Genomic DNA, 27,544 nt, shown 5'->3' with positions numbered 1-27,544 from the left:
TCAGGAGCCTCCTAAACATTCTCCCTAGACTCTAGTCTGTGCATCCACTAGTCCTTCTTGCACACCACTGCCAGATTAACATTCCTCACTTACCCCCTTTCATTAGGTCATGTCTCTATTTGGAAATCCTTGAATGTAAATCCCTGCTCTCTAGAGGGCAAAGTCTCAGTTCCTTCATTGAACCCTCAAGACCTGGTCCTTGTTCTCTTAAATAACCCCTTCAGTCTGATCAGTGTGTGTTCACTTTACTGAAATCTTCCTGTTGTTCTTTCTTCCCCATCTTGAGCCCTCTAGAAATTAGCTGTGTTACTCAATTGACATTGATCACATACTGTCTTGGAGGTTGAGCTCTCTCCCCAAACTGGGCTGTATGAGCATCTACCATCAGTGGGTATGAAGAATGCTCCCCCATTTAAGTCTGAGAAAATAGCAGCTAGAAAATTTCAAAGGCAATAGAAAAGAAAGAAAACTGTTCACTTTATCAATCCTGGCTACTTCTTTGTGGTCCTGAAGGGATGTGGAAGAGTGTGACTTCTTTTCAGAAGCCTAGTTCACTTATCTGATGGCTTCTCAAGGCAATTGAGTTTGGTGCTATTCAAAGGAGAAACTCGTAAGTGGATAAAGTGTGTGTTTGAGGGTGGCACTGTGTAGGGCTGTGGAAATGAAAACCAGAATAGGAACTGGAAAGTGAAACTACGTGTGCTTGGGGAATAGGGTCAGAGAGCAAAGAGGTTGTGCCAATGAAAACCAGAATAGAAACTGGAAAATGAAACTGATTCACAATGAACATGGGGAAAAGGAAACTGAATTAGTAAATTTTGAGAGCTCTGACAGAGACTGGGATAAAAACAGACATCATATACTGATATATTTTATTTTTCATAATCTTCTAAATGCCTTCCTTCCTACTGCTCTCCCTAGTGAGTCATCAAGAGCAAAAGATTAAAAGAAAAGGCAACGAGCATAGCCTCTCTGTGCAGAATGACTTGGAAGATATTTAGGCAAAGTATCTTTGTTTATTTAAAACCAGAGTGACAAGAATACAATGTCATGTAAGGCAGAGGTGTGAAACACAGACTCATCGTCTGCAGGCACCTCCAGTGCAACCTCTTACCAGAGTAAAATGTCATTGGGAAATTAACAAAAGGAAATTCAAATATGATAAAATACAGATAATATCCTATTTTAAAACTGTCAACCAGTGGCCTGTGGGGATCCCGATGTATAAATTAATGGCTTGCCTCATATTAGTGTTTGATACCACTGATTGCTCTAAGGGGTTGAGAACACAAGTATGGCACCTTTTTGATCAAGGGATAATTTATCTCTCTGAGCCAAGATTAGGGGACCAGACATTGGAGCAGGGACCTCTGCTTTGTTCCTGGGACTTACCAGGTGCTGCTGCTTCTGGAATTCAGCCCTAGTGACAGCTCCACTCCCCCTTTCAGACTGAAGGAGGTACTGAAGCTGAGACCTTCGTCTATTGTCCCAAATGAATTTGGGTCCCAACTCTCTGAGGGGTGAAAGATGGAATCGAATAAAGCTGCCCCCAAGCCCCAATATTCTAACTTCATTATAGACCTGGCCTCACTGAACAGTAGGCCCACTGTACATACCTAACATCCCCCCCACCAATATCCTAACTTCTTTGTATATGTCTCACTGTTCAACTGAACAACAGGTGTGTCCCTGAATTCTTAGTTCCCACAGAAACATCAGGTATGTCCAGCTACTGCCTCTACCTGGTCACTGCCCCCCGACCCATTTCCACAGAAACAGATGTGTTCTTGTATTCAAGCACAATCACATCATCCATCTAGCCCAAGACAGGACCACGATAGCTAGGCAGTTGGTGGCCAGAATGAGCAGAATGTTTCACCACAGAACCATAGATAGGACCCTTCCTCCATTACCTAATCCCTTACAAAATTCCTCCTGCCTTTTCAATATTAATGATTTTCCTCTATTCTATGTAAATTTCTGTTATGTAATTGCATCTTTACCCCATAAAATCCATCTTGCTTTCTCTAAATTTGCTGGTTCTTCTTGGAACTTAGCCAGCTTAATGAGAGGCATCAATCTCAATAAATGCCTATAATTGGATTTGATGTGGTCTGACTGAATTCTTTGAGATGCTTCTACCACAACACATCATGAAACCGCAACAGTTTTAGGGTGGGCAGAGCCCCCACCTCAACAATTTTGGTGTCCCTGGATTTAAACTACAACAGTCTCTGCCCTCAGCACTAGGTTCAGCCTGCCTGCCTCCCTATGCCCTTTGCCCACACTCTTGCATCCTCTTTGACCCAGCATATTACCTTACTCCTGAGTCTTCCCAGGTGTCCTGAATTAGCCCTAATCCAGGCTTCAGGCTTCTGGTTTCTGTCTTTGCACCAGGATCCCTCCCTGTGCTCCAAAGGTCAGGCCAGACCCACCTGGAAATGCCAGTTCCCACTTCCTGTCCAGTCCTTCAGGCTGTATCTTGGCTTGCTTGGGCATCCTGGGCTTTATAAGACTCAATATCATCATTTGCCACCAGGCTGGACTTCAAGGGAAGGTCCTGCACATTCTAATCACCTCCTTCCTTCAATGGATTTCTTTCTAGTTACTAATTTGCCTTAACTCATGTCTTAGTATTTAGCATATTAGTCATACTCCCCCATCCCAAAGATTCTGAAACCCTCAATGTCATTCTAGAAATCCCTTACTATTCCTCTACCTGTTCTCTCTTCCCATCCCTCTCCCAGAACCCCCACAACATTGCACTCCAGATTCATCCATCCCTTCCATGGTGCTCTCCAGAATGACAGACTACTCTATAGTTAGGAATTCTGATTTCATCTTATACCTTTTGCTTTCTTACCCCTTCTATCTTCTTGAACTTGCTGAGAGATCTTTCACTTTCCTGATGACACGACATCACTGGCAACTATTTCCAGCACTGGTTGCAACCTTGCCCATATCCCCCTTCCCCTATTAGTGAGGGACTCAGAATTCTCTTTACTTCTTATTGCCCACTTCTGGACTCTCCTTTGATCTTCTTCACACGTTCACTTGTTATGTGACCCTCAGCACGTCACTTAATCTGCCTTAGTTTCCTCAACTGTAAAATGGGGACAATAATAGCACCTACCTCCCTGGGTTGTTATGAAGATCAAATGAGATAGTATTTGTGCTTAGCACAGTACCTGGGAAATAGTAGGTGCTTAATAAATTCCTGCTTTCTCCCTTCCTTCCTTCCCTGCCTCAAGTCTCTAAAATCTACACTCAGCTGCCAAAGTGATTCTTTCAAACCTCAAGTGTCTTATCATATTATCCCCCCAATAAAACAAACAAAGCCCACCCCCCAAGCAACAACCACAACAGACATCAGTGGCTTCCTATCTATTGCCTTCAGGATCAAAATAAAAATCCTGTTTGGCTTTTAAAGTCTTTCATAATCTGACGCTATCCTACCTTTCCAGTCTCACACCTTACGCACTACCCCAAATATGCTCCAGGGACGTTGGCCTCCTTTTTGTTCTCCCAACAGGAGATCTCTTAACTCCAGCATTTTTAGTGTTTGTCCCAAATGCCTGAAATGCTTTCCCTTCCCATCTCCACCTCCCTCCTGGTTTCCCCCCACCCCAAATCTCAGCTAAAATCCCACCAGGAGAAGCGGCTAGAACAACACAATTTCACCATCTAGGATTCCAGGCAAGAAACTTTTCCTGGCTCTCCTTACTGTTGTGCCTTCTCTTTGATACTTCCTTCGGGGCGCTTTGTAGTATCCTGCAGTACCCAATTGTTTCCATGTTGTCTCCCCGCTTAAAATGTGAGGTGCTTGAAGGCGGGGACTGTTTTTGCCTTTCTCTGTATCTCCAGTGATTAGTTCCTGGTATATAGTATGTCTGTCTCTTCTGCCTTTTGTAATATAGTATTATAAGATTCCTCTCGTTTTCATTCGAAGCTGTCAGGTGTTAGGTAATCTTCACTAGCTTTACTTGAACTCCGTTCTGGATACTTGCAATATATTTTCTTTAATATAAGAACTCTAGATTTTTGCCAGCACATTTCCTTTTGGTGTTCATTTCAGGAGGTGATTGGTGGATTCTTTCTTTACATTGACCTTTGGTTCTAACATATCTTTTCAGTTTTCATTTCTAATTTCTTGAAATATAGTATCTAGATTTGTGGTTTTTAATTTTACGTTATTTTACCATGGTTTTTGTTTTCATGGAATCCAATTATTCATAAATGTTCCTACTTCTTGACATGTTTTTGAGGTCAGTTACTTTTGATATCAGACATATTAACTTTTCATCTATTTTTAATTTTTAAATTTATTCTATCATGTCTTGCTACTTCATTGAGTTATTGATTTCTCTCTGGTATATTCTAGTTTTCACTGATTTTATTTCTTGGGTAAAATTTACCACTTTCTTTTCTAAACTATTCTCCTTCCAATTCTTTCTTGAAGAGGTTTTATTTCATTTTATTTCCATTCCTTTATTTCCTTCCTTGCATTTTATCTCTTGCTTAATCTTTCTAGGTCTTCATGTAGTTCTTGTGGAAAATCTGTTTTTTCCTTGGAGTACCTACAGTTGTTATGGAGTTAGATTTGCAATAATATTTAATAATGGATAATGTTTTATTTACTCGTCTCTCCATCATTTGCTCTGAAACCAGACTTTGGTTCTTGCCCTGGTTTCTCTGAGTTCTCGTCCTGACCCTGACTTCCAGAGGTTTGGTCCTTTTGGATGTTTGAGGTTTGGATTGCTGGATCTTCAGAGCTCTCTGCTGTGTCTAAAGACAGAATATTAGGGGAATCCTCTGTTCCCAGTCTTGCTACTTTTTGGTAGTCCCTCTAGGAAGCTACTTTGCACTAGCTCTGTAGAAGCATCAAACTCAGTGGGTCTTGGATACAAAACCCCCTAGTGTTTCAGAAACCAAATTAAAAGACAATTGGGAAATGTTTAACAAAATAAATAAAAATACAATGCAACATTGATGATGTTGCTTTTGTTTAGTAGTTTCAGTTGTGTCCAACTCTTTGTGACCCCATGTGGGGTTTGCCATTTCCTTCTCCAGTTCATTTTACAGATGAGGAAACTGAGGCAAGCAGGGTGAAGTGACTTGCCCAGGGTCACACAGCTACTACATGTCTGAGGCCAGAATTGAACTCAGGAAGATGAGTCTTCCAGACTCTAGGTGTGGCATTCTATCCACTGTGGTACCTAGCTGCCAAATGATAATGTTAATTTGTGGTTTTCTAAGTCAAATGTGCTTGCAGAGATCTGTTTCTATTTGAGCTTGATATCATTGCTCTGATGTACATCTTAATAGTCTCAGTGGATCAGTTTTGGAAAGCAGAAATGAAACTTCTGTATATATTCTAAACATGGCTTTTGCCAGTGAGAAAAGAATATTTCTAATCAGCCAGTCACCCAGGGTTCACTTTCTTCCATAATACTTTCCTCTCATTAAAATAATGATTTTAAAAGTAAGGCTTTTGCAAAACCAAGAGGAAACAAAAAATGCGATCGGTTCAAAGCAATTTTGTACAGCAGGTCCAAGGTTTTAAAAAAAAATGAAAGAAGCATTAAAATACAATTAAACTCAATAATTAAACATTAAAAATACACAATACAGGAATAAAAAGGATACAAAAATAACATCTCCCCTTCCACAACAGGAGCTCAGGAAAAGACTCCTGAAACCCTCCCTACCCCAGGCTAACTTTTTAGTAGTTGAAGCCCCAACGTATACAAAGCACCAGGTTGGACTGAGCTATGGGATGAGTTGTTGCTGTGAGATACCACAATAAATGCGTCAGCCTAGTCTCCTACCCAAGCTTCTACTGCAAAAGGAGAGTAGTAGAACTGTATCTTGCTGCCCCTCCCCCAGCAACAGGGTTCCCCCTAGTATCCTGAGATAGTTTGAGCCATAGCTGCAGGGATGTGTTCCATCTCTGAATATCTGGGAACCCCAGACCTGCTGATGTGAAGACAGGTTGGAATGAGTGAGAGATCTCAGAAAGGGAGAGTGGGAACCTCTGTCTGAGGCAGACGCGACACTAGTACCTCCAACAGAAAAAGGAAGTGAGGAAGAGGATTGCTGATTTTGAGATTGACGTTGTTCAGTCATGTCTGATTCTGTGACCCCTTTTGGAGTTTTCTTGGCAAAGATATTGTAGTGGTTTGCCATTTCCTTCTCCAGCTCAATTTACAGATGAAGCAACTAAGGCAACCAGGGTTAAGTGACTTGCCCAGGGTCACGTAGCTAGTGTCTGAGGCAGGATTTGAACTCAGTAAGATGAGTCTTCCTGACTCCAGGCCCAGCACTCTATCCTCTGGACCACCCACCTGTGTTTTTTTACTTTTTCTCCCTCTTCCCCACAATCTTCCTGTCAATAAGGCACCTGGCTAGCCCACGTTTCCTGTCTCCCCCTTGCTAGAAATTCAAACAACTATGCTTTATTGTTGCACCTGTCATTATCACTGTTGATGATGCCAATATTAGTGGTTTACATTTATATTGCTTATTTATTATTATAAAGTACTTTACATATATCAACTCATTTAATTCTCTCTGGTGGACTGTGAGATAAATAGGGAAAGTATTAGCAACCACTCAGTCAACAGCATTTATCAAGGACTTATTATATATGCCAGGCATGTTTAGAAATACAAAGACAAGCAGGGAAACAGTTTTTTCCTCAGGGAGCTTATGTGTTCAATCAGTAGAGATAGCATATACATATATAAGTATATATAAAATAAATTACAAGATAATTTGTGTGGGGGAGTATGGGAGACATGAACAGTTTCAAGTAATTGGAAAAGCTCCCTATAGAATAGGGGGCTCAGCCCTTTTTTTGTGTCTAGCGAAATCTACAGAATGCTCAGAATGATGTTTTAAAGTGTATCAAATATAATATTACAAAGGAAACCAATGACATTGAAAAACTTTTATTGAAATATTTAAAGGGGTGGCATAGTGAATAGAACATCGGCTCTGGAGTCAGGAGGGCCTGAGTTCAAATTTGGCCTCAGACACTTAACACTTACTAGCTGTATGACCTTGGGCAAGTCACTTAACCCCAATTGCCCTGCCTTCCCCCCTCCAAAAAAGTATATTTAGAGAAACAAGGTCACTGGACACTAAGACCCAGCTCCCGAGAAGGTATTGTTTAAGCTATGCTTTGAGGAAAACCAGGGATTCTATGAGGCAGAAATGAGGAGGGAGGGACATATGAGGGTGGTGGTGGTTACTAAGCCAAGGGCCTTAGTAACTAATGTGTTATTTTGGAGAAATTAATCAGGAGAATTTTTTGTTGTTGTTCATTGATAATTAGTGAAATTTTTTTTTTCCTAAAGTGGGCACAGAGAGAGCTATGCTTAAATTTAAAGGCATGAAACTCCAGGGGTAGAATTTCAGGCCCTTGGACATTAGATATGATTTCAGCTGCCATCTTGTCTCCATATAAAAAGAAGCCTCCCACATTGTGGCCCCTGAGGTGGACGACTCAAATTCAGATAAAAACGGGCCACTAAACTTGTAGCTTGCATAGTGACACAGAAAACCATCGACTAACATTATCTATGTTTTATTGAATTTTAATTAATTTTGTTAAATATTTTCCAGTGTCTTTTTAACTTGGTTCAGCAGCCCTTGGTAGTGATGTGGCTGTGTGTTTGACATGCCTCCTTTAAGGTACTTAAAATTTTTTTTATTGATTTTTAAAAAGATAATCTACATTATCCAAATAGGCTATTTTTTAATTCATGAAAATCTCATAAGATCTAGGCTACTGGGCAGATACAAGTTCTCAGTGGTTTCATTGCTAGATTTATTTATTGTAATTTCCAGTGGTTTTAGAAACACTTTTTTGTTTGTTTTGAATAGATAGAACCAGACTGATTTTTGCTCCTTGTGGTTATAAATATCCCATTAAATAGTTTTGAAATGAGAATGTGCTGAGTTCATTATGGCTCAACCCACAAGCAGTCAATTCTATCGACCAAGGCCAAGATTGTGACCACTGGCCCCTGGAAACCATTTGTAAGGCCTTAATTAAGCCTGAAAATAACTAAATTATATTTCTCCAGGTTTGGTTATTTTCTTAAAGTTTTCCTGAGCAATGCTTTCCTCTTTCGACATTGGCAAGATAACTGAACTACTACTAGTGGGTCTTACAAAACAGGAATTGACTTCCTTTGTGATCCCTGATCGTCAAGCAGGTTTTTAATGCACATTAACAATTCAATTCAATTCAATTCAGCAAACATTGATTAAATAGCTACCACGGAGTGAGAAATGATTATTAATAACTAATATCTTGGGGAGATTCAGAGGCTTTCTTCTTCTAAACCCCTCATTTTAAAAGTAGTTTTTCTTCAGAAGGACATTACTGATAATAAGATTGCATTAACTCTCCCAGATCTTGTTCAAGGCCCTACCTTGGTGAAAGTTATTGGGTTGTACTCAGGCGTGGGTGGGCTATACATTCTTTGAATTGATAGTTTAATGTTATGGGTGGTCTGGTATGGAGATTCTTTCCCTATCCAAGAGATACTCAGCCCTTCATTTTAATATAGCCCACCTCCAATCATGTTAACCAATTAGATTTGATTGCTGTTTGATGGAGCACCTACTATTTTGAAGGGTACATAAACTGTGTATCTGCTACCAGATTGTCTTTGGTCATGCTGAATGACCATCCTTTTATTAATAACCTGCTGGCCTTATTAGTAAAATGATTAAATTACCTAGAAACTATGTGTCTTGAACTTTTTTAAATGGCACAATGGTAAGGCACTGGGCTGGATGGTTTTTGAAAAAATGTTCTGCTCAGGCTTGGGTGGGATATGCATTCTTTGAACTGATCACCTAAAGTTGTGAATGGTCTGGTATAGAGCTACTTTCCCTGTCCAAGAAATACTAAGTCCTTCATTTTAATATAGCCCAGCTCTAATAGAGTAAACCAATTAGATTTGATTGCTGTTTGATGGGAGAGAAATAGCTTCCTATGATAGACTAGAGATGATTTTGCTTCATACTGGGTCCTGTTTAGAGTTAGGTTTTATTTTGGGTCTTTTTTCAAAATCTTAGCTAAACTTGTCTCTTCCCAACAGCCATGTGTTTTCTTATGAGGAATAATGATTCTGCTGTTGTTCAAATCTGTTCCCTGGGAACCCTGTGGGCTGTAGTCCTGTGTGATTCAGTTCTGGAGGGAAAAAAGATCTACAGAGCATTTTACATTTTTATTCTGCTGAGAACATCATTCTATTGATTAGATAAAAGCAATTTCACCTTTTGTGCATTTGTGCATACATTTAGGACACTAGTGAGAGACAATGTTGATTCTGGCCTGACATTTTGGTGGAATGTAGCTTCAAATGATGATGAAAACGCTGGTGGTTGACAATGATGCTGATGGCTTACATTTATGTTATACTGAAATGTGGAAACTGAGGTCCAGAGAGGAGATGGGGCCTGTTCAATGTTATACAAGTAGGAAGTGGTAGAGGTGGGATTGGAATCTATCTATGGTTTTCAGTTTGTTAACTTGTAGGGTGGTTAGACAGGCAGCTAGGTGATACAATGGATAGTGTCAGGCCTGGAGTCAGGAAGACCTGACTTCAAATCCTGCCTCAGATGCTTATTAGCTAGGTGACCCTGAGCAAGTCACTTAATCCTGTTTGCCTCAGTTTCCTCATCTATAAAATGAATTGGAGAAAGAAATGGCAAACTGCTCCAGTATTTTTGCCAAGAAAATGCCAAATGGAGTCATGAAGAGTTGTACAAGACTGAACAACAACAAAGGGTGGTTAGACCCAGATAAGAGTTTTGTTAACAGTATCACTGGGGAGTGTGTAAGGCAAGAGTGGTGTGTGTGTGTGTGTGTGTGTGTGTGTGTGTGTGTGTGTGTGTGAAGTTAGTTAGTCAGACCTGGTTCTCGGGAGATCAGGCTCACTGAAATATTCTATGCAGGGGCCTCTGAGGTTTTTCTTTCTCTTTTACAAGTTGACACATCTAAATCCTATACCTAGGAGGAAAAGAGAGAAGGCAATGTGAGGAATCATAAAAACTGGTTTTGCCACTAACTATGACATCACACATTCTTCTCTGTAAGCCTGTTTCCTTATTCATAAAATGAATGTGTTGGATGAAACAACCTCTTTGGTCCCTTCCTGTTCTAATATTCTATGATTTCTCTACACCATTCCAAGAGTGATCTTAGGGGTTGGGTGTGTCTCCCAATGGTGAATGACCATCACTGAGACTTGTTTGTGGCACTTTTCTGAATATCTTAAAGATTGGAGAGAGAGAAGGATCATAGCCACTCAGGGTTGGACTGTTTCAGAGAGACTGTTTCTAGATATTTTCCCGTTGATGAGTTGAAGTGATTTGTACTTTATACGAATTTCTAGGGCTGATAGAAAGAAACATCAGCAAGACTATTACCTCTGGCTGTTCTGTCAAATGACCTAAAACCATGGGAATTTACTTGAGTAGTTACACGAATCTGAGAACAAGGAAGCTTTCTTTCCCTCTGTGGCTCTGCCAGAAGGGTAGAATTCTGTGCATGTTTTGATATCTGGCATAAGACCACAGGGAAAGAATATTTAGAAATTCCCTGAATTATGTTTCAGTTTATATTGAGGATATAGAATTTAGAAGTAATACTTTTAAAGTTCTTGGTGTAGTGCTTGGCACACTGTGGGTACTACATAAATGCTTATTCTTTCCCCTTCCCTTCTTAAAATTATCTAGTCCAATCCCTCCTTTTTATGGCTAAAAAAAAAAACCCAACAACTGATACCAAGAGTGTGACTTGCCAAAGTTCAACTAGTTGACATATGACAGAATTTGGATGGGAAGTCAAGTTTTAATCCCTGATCCAGGGATCTTTCTGCTACATCATATTTCTTCTCCTCTATGCCATATGACTTCCCTGATTAGGTTTTCAAGAGTCCTGTTATTTAATACTTTTTTTTTTCCTTTGGTTTTCTCTGTGACTGAGTGGGGGACCTGATCTGCAACTAACTGGCTCTATAAACTTGGACACGTCTTCTAAAAAATTCTAGGTCCCATTTTTCCTCTTTTTGAAATAAGGGAACTGAAGGGAATAATCTCTAAGATCACTTCCAGTTCACATGTACTATGACACTATGCCAGAGTATGCCCAAAGATGTCCTGGGCCACCCCAAACTATGCCCACAGCAATATGGACTTACTCCCCATTCCACTGAAAAGACACCATGGATGAGGGCTCGGGTTTCCTAACAACACTCAACAGAACTGTGTCTAGAGTTTATCAGGACCACACTGAGTGCTGGGTGGGGTACAGGCTGGTGTGCTTCATTTGCCCAAAATGAAATTTAGAAATTACAGTTTTGAAAGTTCAACCATCCTCACTCACCTGAGAACCAGTTAGTTGCAGAACTGGGATTAAAACCGAGGTCCTCTGAATCTTACTTCAAATAGATTTTTGCTTTTGAAAGCTATATTCATTGCAAAAATTACTTGTCAGCAACCAAGCTGTGATATGAAGGTCTGAGCTTGTTGTGAAGGTCATTCCATTCTCAATACTGCTAAGGGTTCTGGGATGATAGTGATGACAAGAATGACAATGAGAACATCTCATAATGATATTGTAATTAATGATCAAAAAGCACTATCCCTCACACCCTCCCAAGAGCTCTATGAGGTAGGAAGTAAAAGTCTTAGAGGTGCTTAGAGAGGAAGAAATTGAGACACAGATTAAATGGCTTGTCTGAGGTCATGCAATCCACATTTATATGAATAAGGCCTTGAGGTGTATAAATCTCTCTCCTCACAACAAACCCTATGGTGGTAGTCATTGCTAGTATTATCAGTCTCATTTAATAAATAAGGAAACACTTACTCAGGGGAGTTAAGTGACTTTGCTGGAGTCACCCAGCTAGACAGAACTTGAACTAAGATTTTGACCCAGGATTCCTGATTTCAAGTTTGCCATTCTTCTTAGTATGTTATACTAGTGATTAGCGAATGGAAGTGGTAGAATCTGGATTCAAACCTACATCTCTCTCCCTCGCGACTGTGTGTCAAATGGGAAAAGAATTAGTAAGTGCAAGTGGTGACTATCTCCATGTCCATTGCTATTTCTTTTGCCCCTGTGTGTTTATTCTTTCCTGATTTTACATTAATGAGTGTTAGAGACAGAACAGACCAGACTTGAAAGGCTAAAAGAGTTCTCAGAGTTCCAGCAACTGGACTCCTTAACAGGATTTGTCATAGAAGTAGCAATAAAATCCTGAAAGTAGCCAGATCTGAGGAGTGTCTGGCTTGACCCCATCCAACAAAGAATGGCAGCTAAGATGGTCTACCTTGGAAATAAGGTAATCTTTGCCAGTGGAATCCTACTAAAGCACATACACATCCCACATTGATGAGGAGAATGCTTTGTAATCAATACTTTAAGTTTGATGTCATTCCCCTAAAAGGTATTATGATAGAAGATTAGTTGGACCCCCATTTTGGACCAATCAGTAGTAATCAATTTGATATAATTGCATAGGGATAGTGATTATAAGTTCTGTACATTAGATCCCAGAGCTGTGAACTACAGATTGTAAGTTCACTTGCTTAAGCTTAGGAAGCTAACTAGAAGACCTTCACCCTTGTTTTTGTCTTGTCCTGGTGACCAAGCCCAGAGTTGCAGAGGTGACTCAATGACATGGAACATCCCCCAGCTATTTTGTTGTCCCTCCATCCCTCCTTATCCTTCTATTGCCCAACATGGGGAGATGGCCATAAGCATTTGGCCAATAAATGAGTCTGCTTGCCAGACTGTCATCTGCTTTTCTACCAGTGCATTGGCTCATGTAGATGTTTTGACTTCTGTTTATCAGTCTAGCCCATGGTTCTGCTCATTTGCTTGGTAGGACCTCCTGAAATGTCAAAACAGGTCTGTCAAGTTCTGCTCATCAGCTTGCTTGTCAACCAAAAGGATTTTGTATTTTGTGTAGACCCTCCTAGAGGATTAAGATTAAGATCTATCAGTGAGTGAAGCTCTGTATTTTACTGTACTTCTCTATCATCTGGGTATCAAGCACTATAAAATTAAGGCATTGGGGTAAGGAGACATCTCAGATCATGAGGGAGACTTGAGGTCTTCATTAGAGGGGGCCATGGACTTTGTAATAAAGAACCGTTGGCTTGGAGCTCTGCCTCAGTGGTTTTGCTTGCAGATTGGACAATTTTTGACCCCACAGTATATGTGTAGAGTGGAAAGTGGAATCCCAGTCTGGGAGGTGTTTTTATTTTTTATTTTTGCTACATCTTAGTAAATATCCCTTTAGAAAAACTAATTCATATTAATTTGTAAATCAGTACTAGGATGAAATTAATTGGTCAAGTGATTTTTTTTTTGGAAATATATGGACAGGGAGGTCATTAGACATAGCAGTATCAGATACTCCTCAACGCCTTATGGTTACCTCTAGAATTCTGAGAGGGAGAAGTAGCAATCTCTGGATCTACTCTCCCAGCTCTCACTTGGTTAAATGAGCAAGTTAGGAACCTAAAGGCTATTGCCCCAGTCAAATGTTTGAAAAATGCTGGTGGTAGTAGTGAATTTATAGTGAGTCAAACACACTCCTAACAGGTACAAGAAGGACAACGGGTTTTCTGCTTGCTACAACAAGGAAGTGTGGGGCTAGCATCAGGTTCTTGTAATTTTGATTCAAGTTAGTAGCTGGATTTGCAGGTAGGTGGAACAATGGATAAAGTGTCAGGCCTGAAGTCAAGAAGACTCATCTTTCTGAGTTCCAAAGACCTAAGTACTCATATCAACCCAATGACCAACCATGATTCTACATGACTTGTGATGAAGAATGTTCCCCACCTCCAGATAGAGAGTTGATGGATTCAGGATGAAGAATGAAGAATATATTTTTTGGACGTGGCCAATGTGGGTTTGGTTTTATTTGACCTCACATATTTGTTGCAAAGCTTTGTTTTTCCTTTTCTTCCCGCTTTCCCATGGTTACAGTGGGATATGAGGGAAAGGAAATGGATTTATATTCATTGAAACAAATTTATTTAATTAAAAAATATCCACCTCTCAATCTAATTGCTGTTGTTCTAGTCTCACTTGTCCAACAGCTTGAGCCATTTTTGTTGCAAGGTTCCACTCTCACAAAACTCCACAAGTATAGATCCAAATACAAGTTAGTAATTCTGAAATGTCAGAAATCATTTAAATCACCACTCCCCCTCTTAAGATGTGAGAACTGAGGTTTAAAGGTATCATATGACCTGAGGTGCCCCAGCTATCTGTCTTCTGCTTCAAACTGTTTCTCCATCTCAACTTTCTTGTGTTTTTCAGGGGAATTTCTATTCTCCATATTCTGGAACTTTTAAATGAAATGCACGTGTGTATTCCTTTGGGGGTATATAGAAGTAGAGTCTTTGGCTGGTCAAGGAAGGGATAGCTTGGTAATAAACCACACAAGCAATCATGTAGGTCAAAAATGACCTACTAGTACAACTGAGCATTCTACTACTGGCAGGAAAATAAGTTGGTCAGAAAATAAGAATAATATTTGGAGTATTGCAATTGTTCTAGAAAGTATAAGAAAATAGTTTTTCAAATGTCCCACATTGTTTTGATATAAGTTATTATTTTCTTCCAAGTCTGGATTATATAAACCTGAATGTATTCTCTGCACATACTATGAAACGCTGTTGGAAGAAAATTGAGAAAAAGAGAACAGTGATGAAAACATGAATAAAGTATTTTTATTTTTTAATGTAAAAAATCTTTTCACATAATTTTGTACGAGCATTTGGGTCCTTAATTTTAGTGCATGCCTCAATTTTGCTTCTTCTTTCTTCATTTTACTTTTTTTTTTTGCTTTTTGGAGGGCAATTGGGGTCAAGTGACTTGCCCAAGGTCACACAGCTATTTTTTGTGTTAAGTGTCTGAGGCCAGATCTGAACCCAGGTCCTCCTGATTCCAGGGCTGGTACTCTATTTACTGCACCACCTAGCCACCCCCTGTTTTACATTTTTAGCCTAAGTTCAGGAAGTCTCTATTCTTGCCATGACTGTAATAAGAACAGGATGATAATACAAGAGCTGGGAGTTACCTTAAAAAGCATCTAATACAATATCCTCATTTTGCAGATGAAGAAACTGAGGTTCATTGAATGGGGATGACATATTCAAAGTAACACAGGCAGTAAATCACATACAAATGAGGCAAACCCACTTTTCTGACTTGCAAATCAGTTCTCTTTCTTCCTGCCACTTTGTAAAAGAGGAATACCTCTTTACTTTCCATTTTAAATGGGGAATGTAGACTGGGTCACCACTGGGCACCCAGAACTCACTGACTTTGTGAGGACTTCAGTGTGGCAGAAATCGAATTGAGACTAGATCCCAGCTCCCCAAAGTTCCCATTTTTGAATTTTTAGGTCACATTGACTCTCACTGGAAAGTCTACCTTTGGATAAAACTACTTTTCCTAGATGTTTTCTAAATCATGTGCCCCATGTCAGAAATTTTACTCTCAACCAGGCCTCTTTCATAGCTATTGTCATTTACTGCCGAAATGCTCCTTTCCTCCAAAAGTAGCTTAATATAATTCTGTTTCATATTTTGCTTCCTTTTTTTTCCTGGTGTGGTTTCACTTCCTCCTCCTTACCAAAAACACATCCTACATTAACAAATCTTCTTATCTTACACACACATTCATGTTTACTACATCAGCTTTCCTTGAAGAGGCACAAGACACCAACTTATTAATTGGAGCATAAATCCTGAATATAGTCGGGACTACATTTCTTCAGGATCACAGACGGGCACACACAGAACCACGAGGTAAGGGTCTTTTTCTGCTTCTTCCCCTTAAGCTATTGGTTACATTCAAATTTTCTCTTTCTAGAGCTCATATGTTGAAGCAGCCTAAATTTCTGATGGAGGCGGTTCCTCTGCATCAGAACTCCCGGAGATTCCATAATCAATATTTTATAATGGCTTCTTCAATTTGGGCAACAGAACATACTTGTCCCTTTCCCTTTTGCCATATCTTTAGGTGTAGCAGATTAATTTCCTTACTTCCATCAGTGACCTGTACTTTTCTTAAGGGCTTTTTATGTTCTATAAATGACCTACTATTGAGTTGTGGCCAGATGGGAGGAGATTCATTTTGACTTCAGGTGGTAAACTCTAAGGGGTTATAGTGTAAGGCAAAATTTTGTCTTTTTTTGTTTACAATATAGTAACAACCTGTTCATGCTTGGAGGTCAAGGGGAAAGAGCTAGAGAGAAGAAGAAAGGGAAAACTGAAGATGCAGTCTTTACTGAATTTATTCTCCATATTCCTTCTTGTCTCTGTTTGAATATCTGTCTCTGGTGATTATTTCTCTCGGTTTTTCTTTCCCTCTAGATCTGTTTCTGTCTCTGTTTAAGTATCTTCCTTCCCCCCCCCCCCCTCCATTCCCCAACATTAGTCTGTCTTGCATTTAGTCTTTCTAGCTTTCTCTCCTTATCTTTCACTGTCTATACCTCTATACCTGATTTTCTTTCCAACTGTTTCTCTCTCCCTTTGTCCTCATCTGTCTCTGCTTCCTCCTCCCTCCCTTTTTTCTTTCTTTCTCTCTTTCTCTCTCTCTCTTTCTTTCTTTCTTTCTTTCTTTCTTTCTTTCTTTCTTTCTTTCTTTCTTTCTTTCTTTCTTTCTTTCTTTCTTTCTTTCTTTCTTTCTTCCTTCCTTCCAGTTTGACAGTTTTATTAGTTTATTTATAAAAGAACATCTAGAAATAGGGAAAATTAAGACTCTCTTTAGGATATGTCTATGCCACAGTGTTTGGAAATTCAAGAAAAAGTGACTAAATTCATATGCATTGCTTTGCTTTTAAAATATTTGTTCTTAAGTTCATTTGTTTTGCATGAAAAAAAAATTTAAGCTTATTTTGTATAATTTTACTTACAAAACAGAACACTTCTCTTGATTTCATTACAATACGATATTTTAATTAGCAAAAGTGGTATAGATGAGATAACTGGGGTTAAATGTAGACATAGTTGGGGCGGTCAGGTAGCACAGTGAGTAAGAGCCCCGGCCCCAGAGTCAGAATGACCTGGGATTGAATGCAGGCTCAGATACTTAGCACCACACCCAGAAATAACTGGCCGTGTAACCTTGAGCAAGTTACTTAACCCTGATTGCTTAAAAAAAATGTAGACATAGTTGTTGTTGTTCATCCAAAGGGCTTTTAAAAAGCCCATAGTGTTTCAAAGGGTGCTACTTGAGTCCACCTTTAAAAACAAATCATTTGGGGCAGCTAGGTGGCTCAGTGAATAGAACACCTTTCCTGGAGTCAGGAGGACCTGAGTTCAAATTCAGATTCAGACACTTAACACTAGCTGTGTGAACTTGGGCAAGTCACTTAACACCAAACTTCCCTGCCTTCCCCCCTCCAAAAAGACAAAAAAAAATCTCTGGCTTCCATTGAATGGCTAATAGTAGCCACCAGCCCAAGCCTCTGGTGCATTGTGTAGATTTTGATGGCTTACAATGACTGTAAATAGCAATTGTTTTCTGTTCTGGTCAGAAACTTTGAGGCTTTCACCCTCCCAGACTGATATTTTTTGTCACAGTTAATTAAGCCATCCTTTATCTTAACTTTTATCTAGTCCTTAGTCATTAAATGGGCTTTGCCTCAGAAAAATTGAGACCTCAGAAAGACTTTAATTTAGAAAGACCAGGAACACTCGTTGCATCTTGAGCCATCACCAGTTCTTTCAGTTTTGTCTTGCCACTGGCCTTCGATGACTGGAGGAGAGAATGAGGTTGATGAGTTTTGTGCAGCTCTGTCTCACTTAAATTAAATTCACACACAAATCAGGGCATTACCCTCCTGATAGCACTGGGTAAATGATTTATGCATAGTCCAAAAGCTACCATCTAGCAACACTGTTCAAATTGTCTTCCGATTCCAAGTTCAAATGGGTTTACCACTATACCAGGCTGCCTTTGACTTTAACTAGAGTTAAGGGGACATGACAATATTTTGTGGGTTTTTTTTTTTGTCTTTTTGGAGGGGGGAAGGCAGGGCAGTTGGGGTTAAATGACTTGCCCAAGGTCACATAGCTAGTAAGTGTTAAGTGTCTGAGGTCAAATTTGAACTCAGGTTCTCCTGATTCTAGGGCTGGTGTTCTATTCATTGTGCCACCCAGTTGCCCCAATATTTTGTGTTTATAAGTCTGATGGCACAGGAGTTGTGCCTACTGGATCTACCTGAGCAGGCAACACCATAGACCAGAAGAAGAGCTGATTAAATTTGACTGCCCACCCAGCCAGGGAGGCTAATTTTCCAGTGGTTAGTCAGCCCACATCCTGATTTTTATTGAGTCAGGTCCTGATCACTATCCCAGGATGATGTGCTTTCCTCTGCAGAAGCTGCATTTCAGTAGGAAGGTGAATGTGTCTGTGCTAGAGAAGGCAAAGTTTCAGGATGCTGCATCATTTAAAGAATATGGTCAGTTAGCCCAATTAGGTGATTAGCAATGAGGATTAACTTTTAGGTCAGTGCTTAAGTCCCATCTATCTAAAAGAATACTTAATACCAGCATATTTGCTCAGTCTGGCTTTGGCTGGATTTGGGACATGAAATGTAAAGATACTTTCATCTATTAATGGCAGGAATCAGGAATAAAGATTTCTTGTGGGCCAGGACCATTGTCTTATATGCCATTTGTATCCCATAACACACTGATTGTCCCTTAGTAGAAGCTCAGAAAGTACTTTTTGACTGGTTGATTAAGAAACCATAACTTAAGCAATCAGCTTGGGGAATAGAAGTAGAAATACAATTCATTAATTTATTCATTATTCTTCCCTGCTCTTGATAACCACATGTTTTAGATAGTATACATACCTTATAAGGAGTTATTACATTACAGAAAGAGTTCATAAAATGTCAGAGATCCCAGTAGCCTCGGTTAAGTGGTCTGGGTGGAGATGGATCCTTGTCTAGATTGCCTCATGAGGAAGTGGTCTGGGTGAAGATGAGTCTCTTTGTCCAACAGTACTGATGTAATCAAAGTCAAGTTATCCCTCTCCCTCCACCCCCAGCCTCTTATTAAAGAAAGCCCACCTCTCAATATAATATTCATTCTCTGATTAATTGTTAACCAATGATATTCATTCTCTGATTAATTGTTAACCAATCAGAATTGATTTTCAACCTCAGGGAGACCCCCTTTTCCAAGGATATTTTTACATTCAGCAGCTTTCATTTGGGGTCTCTGGTTTCTGAGAGAACCACTGACCTTAATTTATTGATTATATGCTAGCCTAATTAAAAAATTGATTATTAATCACCCAGAAACTCTGTTTCTCAGGCTTTTCATTCATCTCAGTCTGGTTGAGCTGATACTGCCTTCAGCCTTTTAGGGTACCTATCCTGACATGGAGAGATTGTGATTATGCAGAAGCAAGCAAAGCTTTTCCTTCCTGAGGAATCCTATCCCACCCCCAGTCCCCACCAACATGGACCTGTCGAGTAAGGGATTCGTTGTGGTGCTGTCATGGACATCTTTATCCTGAGACAAACCAAGTCTTGCCTCTACTTATACTGTGCCTGGGAAAGACCTTAGTTTTTTAAAGCTTGGTCTTTTTAGACCAAGGCCTCCCACTTCATCTGAGGCCATCTCTAGTTACTCTGATCTATATCTGGCCACTGGACCCAGATGGCTCCAGGGGAGAGAGTGAGTGCAAAGGTGACTTTTCACAGACCTCCCTCACTTAAATCTAATTCACTTGCAAGTCATGACATCACCTTCCTGAAGTCATGGACCTCTTTTTACCCTTTAATCAGAAAAAAATCTCTCCCAATTGGGTGAGATTTCACCCAGGATTGAGGAGAATGTCTAATTGTCAATCAGCTCTGTCCTTCACCAGGACTGGACTGTGAATGAGGAAATAAAAAAGGAAAAAAAAAACCCTAGTAATAACTAACTACTAATAATTGGTTGTTACTCATCAGAAAGAGGATCTTTGGATTGCATATATTAAATTGGTTATTAATATAAAAAGAAAATAATCCTTTTTCTCAAGACATGCTGTCTTCCATCAAGGCCTGACTCTCATTCAAAGAGCAATAGGATTGATGAAAAGAATGCTCTTTATGGCTTTTTCACCCTGGTCAGTTTCTAGAAGCAGCTAGGAAGTAGACAAAATGCTGGGCAGGGAATCCGGAAGACTTGAGTTCAAATTTGACCTTAGACTCTTACTAGCTGTGTGACCCTGGGCAAGTCACTTAATCCTGTTTGTCTCAGTTTTTCAAATTGTAAAACAGGGATAATAACAGTATATACCTCATAGGATTGTAGGGATCAAATGAGATATTTGTAAAGCACTTAGCATGGTACCTGGATGTAGTAGATGCTGTTTGAATACTTATTCCCCTCCCCCTCTCTTTGGTACAAGAAAGGAGTTCATAAAACTTAACTGTAATTTTAATTTTGAAACCTCCCATGGTAGTTCACATACAGAAGGTGAGATATCAGCTCCTGCAGGTGAGAAAGGGAAGTTCCTGAAACTCCTGCTTCTTTTTCTCCCCTATTTAGAGCTCAAAGTGATATGGACATATTCGAGCAATACACCTTTACTGATCCCTCTGGGACAAAGGTTCTTCACTTGACTTTCATGAATTATTTTTAAAAATAGCTACATATCAATAGAACTGATTTCCTTTGTAATCCTTTATATCTTGTCTTATGCATATAAAATTATTATTGTGAGAAGAGGTCACAGATTTCACCAGACTGACAAAGTGGACCATGGCATAAAAATAGTTAAGAACCCCTGTCCCTACAAGAAGAGATAGCACTGAGGGGGTAACCAGTATTATCCAGTCACACCTGAGGGATATAGGTCAGGAAGGGAACTGAAAGAAAGTATAATGGATATTACAGGGTTTGGGATGATCATATTGGTAATTCTCACCTAGTAAAGGAATGCTCTTTCATCCACAGTAAGATGTTTGAGGCGAATCCCATCATGGACGCCCTGATCCAGTTGCGATGTCATTTTACATGGGATTTACCAAGAAGAGACCTTGACTTACCTGATTTAGAGGGCAGAATTTTGCAGGAGATTTCATTCCTGGGCACAAAATCCAATGTTGGAGTACATAGCACACTGGCCTATGTAAAGCACCTGAAAAGAGAAAATGAGGAAGCCTTGGAAAGCTTGAAAAAGGCTGAAGAATTAATCCAAAGGTACCATGCTGAAGAAGCAGAAATACGAAGCCTTGTGGCCTGGGGAAACTATGCTTGGATCTATCATCACCTGGGCAGACTCCCAGAAGCTCAGACTTACCTTGACAAGGTAGAGGCAAGTTGCAGTAAGCTTTCAAGTCCCTCCCGCTATAGCGTGGAGTTCCCAGAAATTGACTGCGAGGAAGGGTGGGCCCTGCTCAAGTTTGGGGGGAGATATTATCAAAGGGCCAGAGTCTGTTTCCAAAAGGCCCTGCAATTAAAGCCAGACAACCCTGAATTTAACACTGGTTTTGCAATCACGGTGTACCGTCTGAATGAAATTTCCCAAGGAAATCCTCGTAATGTTTCTCTAAATGCCCTAAGACGGGCAGTCAGTCTCAATCCAGAAGATGCTTATATTAAGGCTCTTCTTGCACTGACACTTCAGGACCAAAATCCAGAGGAGGGAGAAAGGTACATTAAAGAGGCTCTAAGAGCCCGGTCGTCACAGCCCTATGTCTTTCGCTATGCGGCCAAATTTTACCGAATAAAGGGCTCCCTTGAGAAAGCTCTTCATTTCTTAAAACTCGCTTTGCAGGAAATGCCAACATCTGCTCTCCTGCATCACCAGGTGGGGCTTTGTTTTAAGGATCAAATGATTCAGATAAAGGGAACTCTAAAAAACCAACCTGAAAGGAGACAACTCTTTGACAGAATAATTGAATTAGCCTTGCATCACTTTAAAAAGGCAGTCGAGTACAAGCCTGGGTTTGTGTTGGCTTATATAGATTTGGCCAAAATGTATGCAGAAGCTGGTGACTACATAAATGCAGAAGAAAACTTTCAGAGAGTATTGAGCATGGAGCAGCTCGAGGATGTGAGAAAGCAAGAGATCCACTATCATTATGGTCGCTTTCAGGAATTTCACAGGAGGTCTAAGGATAATGCTCATACTCACTACTTGGAAGGATTAAAAGTTAATAAAGAGACATATATAAGGCCCCTTCTTCTAAGTGCCGTGAAGAAACTAGAGGCAAAGCGACTTCATTAAAATAGAGATGATGCCTAGTATCTGCTTCTCTCAGATTTTGAATGTAAGAAATCAAAGAACTGTGAAGCTCAGAGATGAGATCCTGGGAATGAAGAATCTGTGGCATGTAACTGTGTGTGCACCAAGTATGTTTGGGAAATCTGCATCAATGGCCAATCAGTACTTATTTCTTACAGTATTGTTTTGAAAGGTCTTTGACGCAAAATGGGATCAGCCAGAATACAACATCTGCTACAGCTACACATAAAAGAAGAAAATAAAGTTCAAACGTAGTGAAACCTCAGGTAGTCTTGGAGAGGGACCCAAAGGAAGCACATTTCAAATTCATTTGTCATTTGTTAATTCTCTGCTTCTACTATATTAAATGTTATGAGTCTTTATAAAATTTTATTCCATATATGCTTAAATATTTGTATTTTTGATGCTTATTATGTTTGAATGAAAAATTTTTAAAAAGTATGCAAATAAATAGGAATGAATATTTAATAAGCTCCAACATCCAGTCATTTACTGTGGATTAAGAAAAAAAAAGCAACAAATTAAATGCAATTCACTATTCTAAAACTTTTGGGAAAATATTGTTGTTGTTGTCCAGTCATTTCCATCATGTCCAACTCTTTGTGATGACCCTTTTTGGGTTTTCTTGGCAAAGATACTGGAGAAGTTTGCTATTTCCTTCTTCAGCTCATTTTATAGATGAGGAAACTGAGGCAAACAGGGTTAAGTGACTTGCCCACTGTCACATAGCTAGTAAGAGTCTAAGGCTGGATTTGAATTCAGGTCCTCTGACTCCAGGCATTTCTGTATCCACTGCACCAACTATTACAAAATATGATCATGTATTTCCCACCTAATTCCATTTCTCTCTGTCTATCTCCCCTATTTTCTCCCACTTAGTCTCTCCATCTCAGTCTCTCTCATTTAGTTCTCTGTTTCTTCCTCATACACCCACACACACAGCAGACAGATATGTCTTAAGCATGCATTTAGTTATCTTCTCATAATTTCTACCTTGAAGACTAATCATATATGTGGGTGACTCTAGGGTCTTGAAGACTGTGCCAGGGTAGTCCATACCCTGCCTTCTACAATGCTGGAAGGACCTTGATGATGATTCCAGGAACACATGGCCAATGTTTAAGATAAGTCAATATAAGCAAGTATGGAGAAGATTATCACCAGTAGGTCAGTGATCAAAGAAACTCATGAAACAAAAGATAAAAACATGATTCTTAGTCTTATGTACTTTCTTTTGACTACTGCTGCCACAGCAGCAGAAAAAGGATAAGAGTGTAGGTGGTACTATTTGGGGGTTGTCCTGAAACATTAGATTAATTAGTTATACCCTAAATGTGAGCTTCTTTAGGACAAAAATTGGTAGGTCTCACATGTTCTCTCTCTATTTGCTGTATGTGTGTGTGTGGACAGGGCTATATGTATGCGTGAATATGTTATGTATATGTATATATGTATATGTTATGTAAATGTTTAAGCAATCACTTGTGCTGGGAATGTCTTCTCTCATACTTTCAGGTCTCAGGTCTCTGACCAGTACTCAAAATAGAACAAAGAGGTTAAAGGGAGTCAGGATATCTCAGGCCTCTTGGGCAAACATATGTACCTTCCATGGGCTTCTGCTCCAAGGCAGCCATTAATGATGCTTTAGCCTCAGGCTTTGTTTTTTTTTGGAGGGGGAAAGGCAGTGCAATTGGGCAATTAAGTCACTTGCCCAAGGTGACACGGCTAGTAAGCGTTAAGTGTCTGAGTCCAGATTTGAACTCAGGTCCTCCTGATTCCACGGTCAGTGTTCTATTCACTGTGCCACCTAGCCTCCCCAAACCCCAAGCTTTTTCCGAAATTCCACCTCCAACCACACCTTCCTCACCTCCTGGATTTTCAGGATTTCAATCAGGAGAAAGGCAAAAAAGAAATAGGGAAAAGAAGCCTAGGTGAACACACATGTTATGAGCTAGTACAAGGGGGTGGTTCTTCCAACAAGAATCCATTCTTCCAGTAGGGTGAACTAAAAAAATCATTTGGAGGCAGCCTTAGTCACTAAAGTCCATCTCCTGTCTAGAGGTCTCCAGAGGGTGGTTCCAAACCAACCAGTTTATCTTGGAACAGCCACAGGCAATGAGACTTAATTAGGAGATTATTTTTGTCCTCTCAAAAAGGTGCCAATGGGCATGTTCACATTCTCTGAGGGCAAGTCTTTCAAAAGTCTTAGACAAAAGTTCATTGCTCCATAAACCCATCAAACTCCAGAGGTTGACAGACTTGCAAACTCATTAGGAAACAGTGGGAAAAGATGGTGCTATTTTCAGAGTCAGGAGAATGAAGTTCAAATTTTGGCTCTGTGTGGAGACCCTGGTCAAGTCACTTCATCTCTGTGCCTTATTTCCTCATCTATAAAATGAGAGGCTTGGATTTTGTAACCTCTAAGTTCTCTTCTGGTTCTAAATCTTTGATCCCTATTGTGAAAGCCGAAAGTTTGACATTGTTTTAATTTTAATTTAATCGATTCCTTTTCTTTTTTACATTAGTAATTTCTAAATAGACCCCTTCCTAAACCCTTCTCCCCTCTCCCCACTCCCCATGAGAGTTAACTGTATTATAACATCTCTTACAAATTTCCAAAGACCAATGAAATACCTTCTTTGGAGAGGGTGGGGTGGGGATGTCTATCATGGCTTCACAGGATTTGTACTGAGAGAGAATATTTTGAGGTAGCAAGAAGTCTGGGGTACTGAGACAGAGAAAGGCTGGGATACAATGTGACTTACTACAGTGATTAGGAAACTCGGCAGATACTATTTTTTGGGAGCAGAAAACAATTGTGCTCGCTCTGGTGGCCATCATCAGCATCCAATGTAGTCAGGACTGCAATAACCCGATTGGAGGAAGGACCTGATCAGTAGTGAAATCTTCTGTCTTCATAAAGTCTATCAGCTGAGGAGTTTATTTTTTCTCCTCCCCTCTTCCATCCTTCTGTATGTGTAGGCAAAGCTGAAAAAAAAAACTTTGTCTTATTTCTTGTGTCTATGATTATTGGTGCTATTTTGTAGACTTGGTTCTCTCTTTTTAGAAATTAATTCATTCTTATTATCTATAGGTATGTCATTACTTGGGATCAGACTATTCATAGAGGGATGATCCTGAGGGGTTTTATATTTCACAATCTATACAATACCTTATAATTCTGTCATGAGATATTAAAAGATTCCCCCAGGGACTATTGAATGACAGTTTAGTTTTATGAATGATTTTATAATTCTCTCAAGCAGAAGCTTGAAACTCAAACTCTAGGCTCACTAACATTTTCCTTGAAGCAATCTGAGTATCATGCTACTGAGAGTATATGAGTGAAAGGCCTAGTAGCAGAACTCCTTTCCTATTAACCAAAAGAAGGGAAAATGAGGAAGTATAGTATAGACCCTCATGATTCATAACAATTCCTAATGTCACAGGTATAACAAAAAATATAAATAAATAAACAAACACATAAATAAATAAATAAAAATATGAAAGGTTAGGTGCTGACCACTAAAGTAGGCAAACCAGGAATTCATGTGAAATGAGCAAAAGATAAGAATCCTTTATGTGCCAACAATTCTTTATAAAAAAATTTAAAACACATCTAATCAGTTGCAGGCAAGGTATTCATAATGCTTTCGGTTAATGGTATTCTCAGTTTCAAATAACATACTGTGTATCACTGAATAGTCATCACAGATTTTATGACAAATTTTTATTTTGCAAAATTAGGGTGTGGCCATTATGTGAAGCTTTAAAAGTTGTGCTGGTATTACTTAAAAATCATTTATTACTAAACTGTATCGCTGGCAGATGAACTGTACAGATCAGCTAGTGCAGGAAGATACAAGTCTTATCATATCATGTGACTTACTCATGGCAACCTAGCCTGCTGCTGGCTGGCTCCACTTGCACCTATGGCTCTTCACAGGGGTGAGTGACAATACTGTCCGTAGTCCACCATTCTAAACAAACCATGCCGGTCAGCTTTGGAAAATATACTGACAATGTGCAAGCACTGAGAATTCTAGGCTCACGGCTCTCAATGAGCAAGAGATAACTGCATATCCATATACCACTGGTGAATACATTACTGCTGTTTGCCTTTTAAGTGGTAAAACAAACAGAATTATATCATGCAACGATTATGTGATGAAAGGTTATAAACCTGTTTTTGGACTAAAACAACAGGGTGCTCTGATTACATGGTGGCAATGATATGGAATATGGTAACAAAGTATTGCTGAACAGGGAAGGACTAGCATAAGGAACGACTTCAACTCGAAGCCAAGGTTAGACCAAACAAGACATGAAATTGGTGAGCTCTTAAACTATGACCCTGAGGCCGTTGAAAATATTTGCTTAATGCAAATTCCAGAAATTATAATTAATAGTAAAATAAGTGATAAAAAAAGCATTGAAGTATCTGAAATGTTTCTGAAAAGGAGATGGGAATACTTTTTCTGGACTTGTAAAAAATGAGTTTGATGATAGGAATCCAATTAGCAGACCCATTATTCTAAAGCAGAGTAATTTAGCAAAACTAGCATTTGCTATAGCTATCATCAATGAATGTACTCTCCACAGTATTTTTTAAAAATGTAAATATATTTCAAGACCTCCACACAGCAATATATCTGCTAGTTGTTGCCATAGTAAGAATAACAGGAAGCAAAGTAGAACTATCAAAGAAAACCTCTTAAGCACAGACATCAAACATAGATATGGCAGAAAGGATCCAAGAAAGCTATTGAAGATCTACAGAAGCATACTGGAAGACTTCATCAATGTCTAGCTGGCATATTGCCCAACTAAAAGCAATAACAAGAGAAATACATGCAGAAAGGAATTCAGGTGAAAAGCATGTCCAAAATTCTAGTTTATCCCCACCAGCAACTAGAAGCAAATGTTAAAATATTAAAGTAACGCAAGGCATCAAACCAGTTCAAAGAGTAAAACACACCTTTCAACATCATCAAAATATTTGCCACAGTTTCAAGAAGCAATGAAATGAGGAGAGAGAGAGACAGAGACAGAGAGAGACAGACAGAGACAGAGAGCAATGAAATGAGGAGAAAGACACAGAGACAGAGACAGAGACAGACAGAGAGAGACAGACAGAGACAGAGAGAGACAGAGACAGATAGACACACACATGCAGAGACACATACACAGAGAGAGAGAGAGAGAGAGAGAGAGAGAGAGAGAGAGAGAGAGAGA

General features: G+C 39.5%; 1 protein-coding gene across 1 annotated transcript; it reads left to right on the top strand.

Moving 5' to 3' along the window:
• Positions 1-15,636: 15,636 nt before the first annotated feature.
• On the top strand, positions 15,637-22,780 carry LOC138169590 (interferon-induced protein with tetratricopeptide repeats 1B-like). The gene is made up of 2 exons (XM_069099177.1): positions 15,637-15,855; positions 21,016-22,780. The coding sequence occupies exon 2, from the start codon at positions 21,020-21,022 to the stop codon at positions 22,289-22,291; it is 1,272 nt and encodes a 423-aa protein (XP_068955278.1). The 5' UTR covers positions 15,637-15,855; positions 21,016-21,019; the 3' UTR covers positions 22,292-22,780.
• Positions 22,781-27,544: the final 4,764 nt, after the last annotated feature.

The sequence above is a fragment of the Petaurus breviceps genome, unplaced genomic scaffold (genome assembly GCF_028583685.1).
Source record: "Petaurus breviceps papuanus isolate PSGF00001 unplaced genomic scaffold, PetGlider_PUasm1.0 37, whole genome shotgun sequence".
Classification (NCBI taxonomy): Eukaryota; Metazoa; Chordata; class Mammalia; order Diprotodontia; family Petauridae; genus Petaurus; species Petaurus breviceps.
This window is presented reverse-complemented; position numbering and strand designations above follow the sequence as displayed.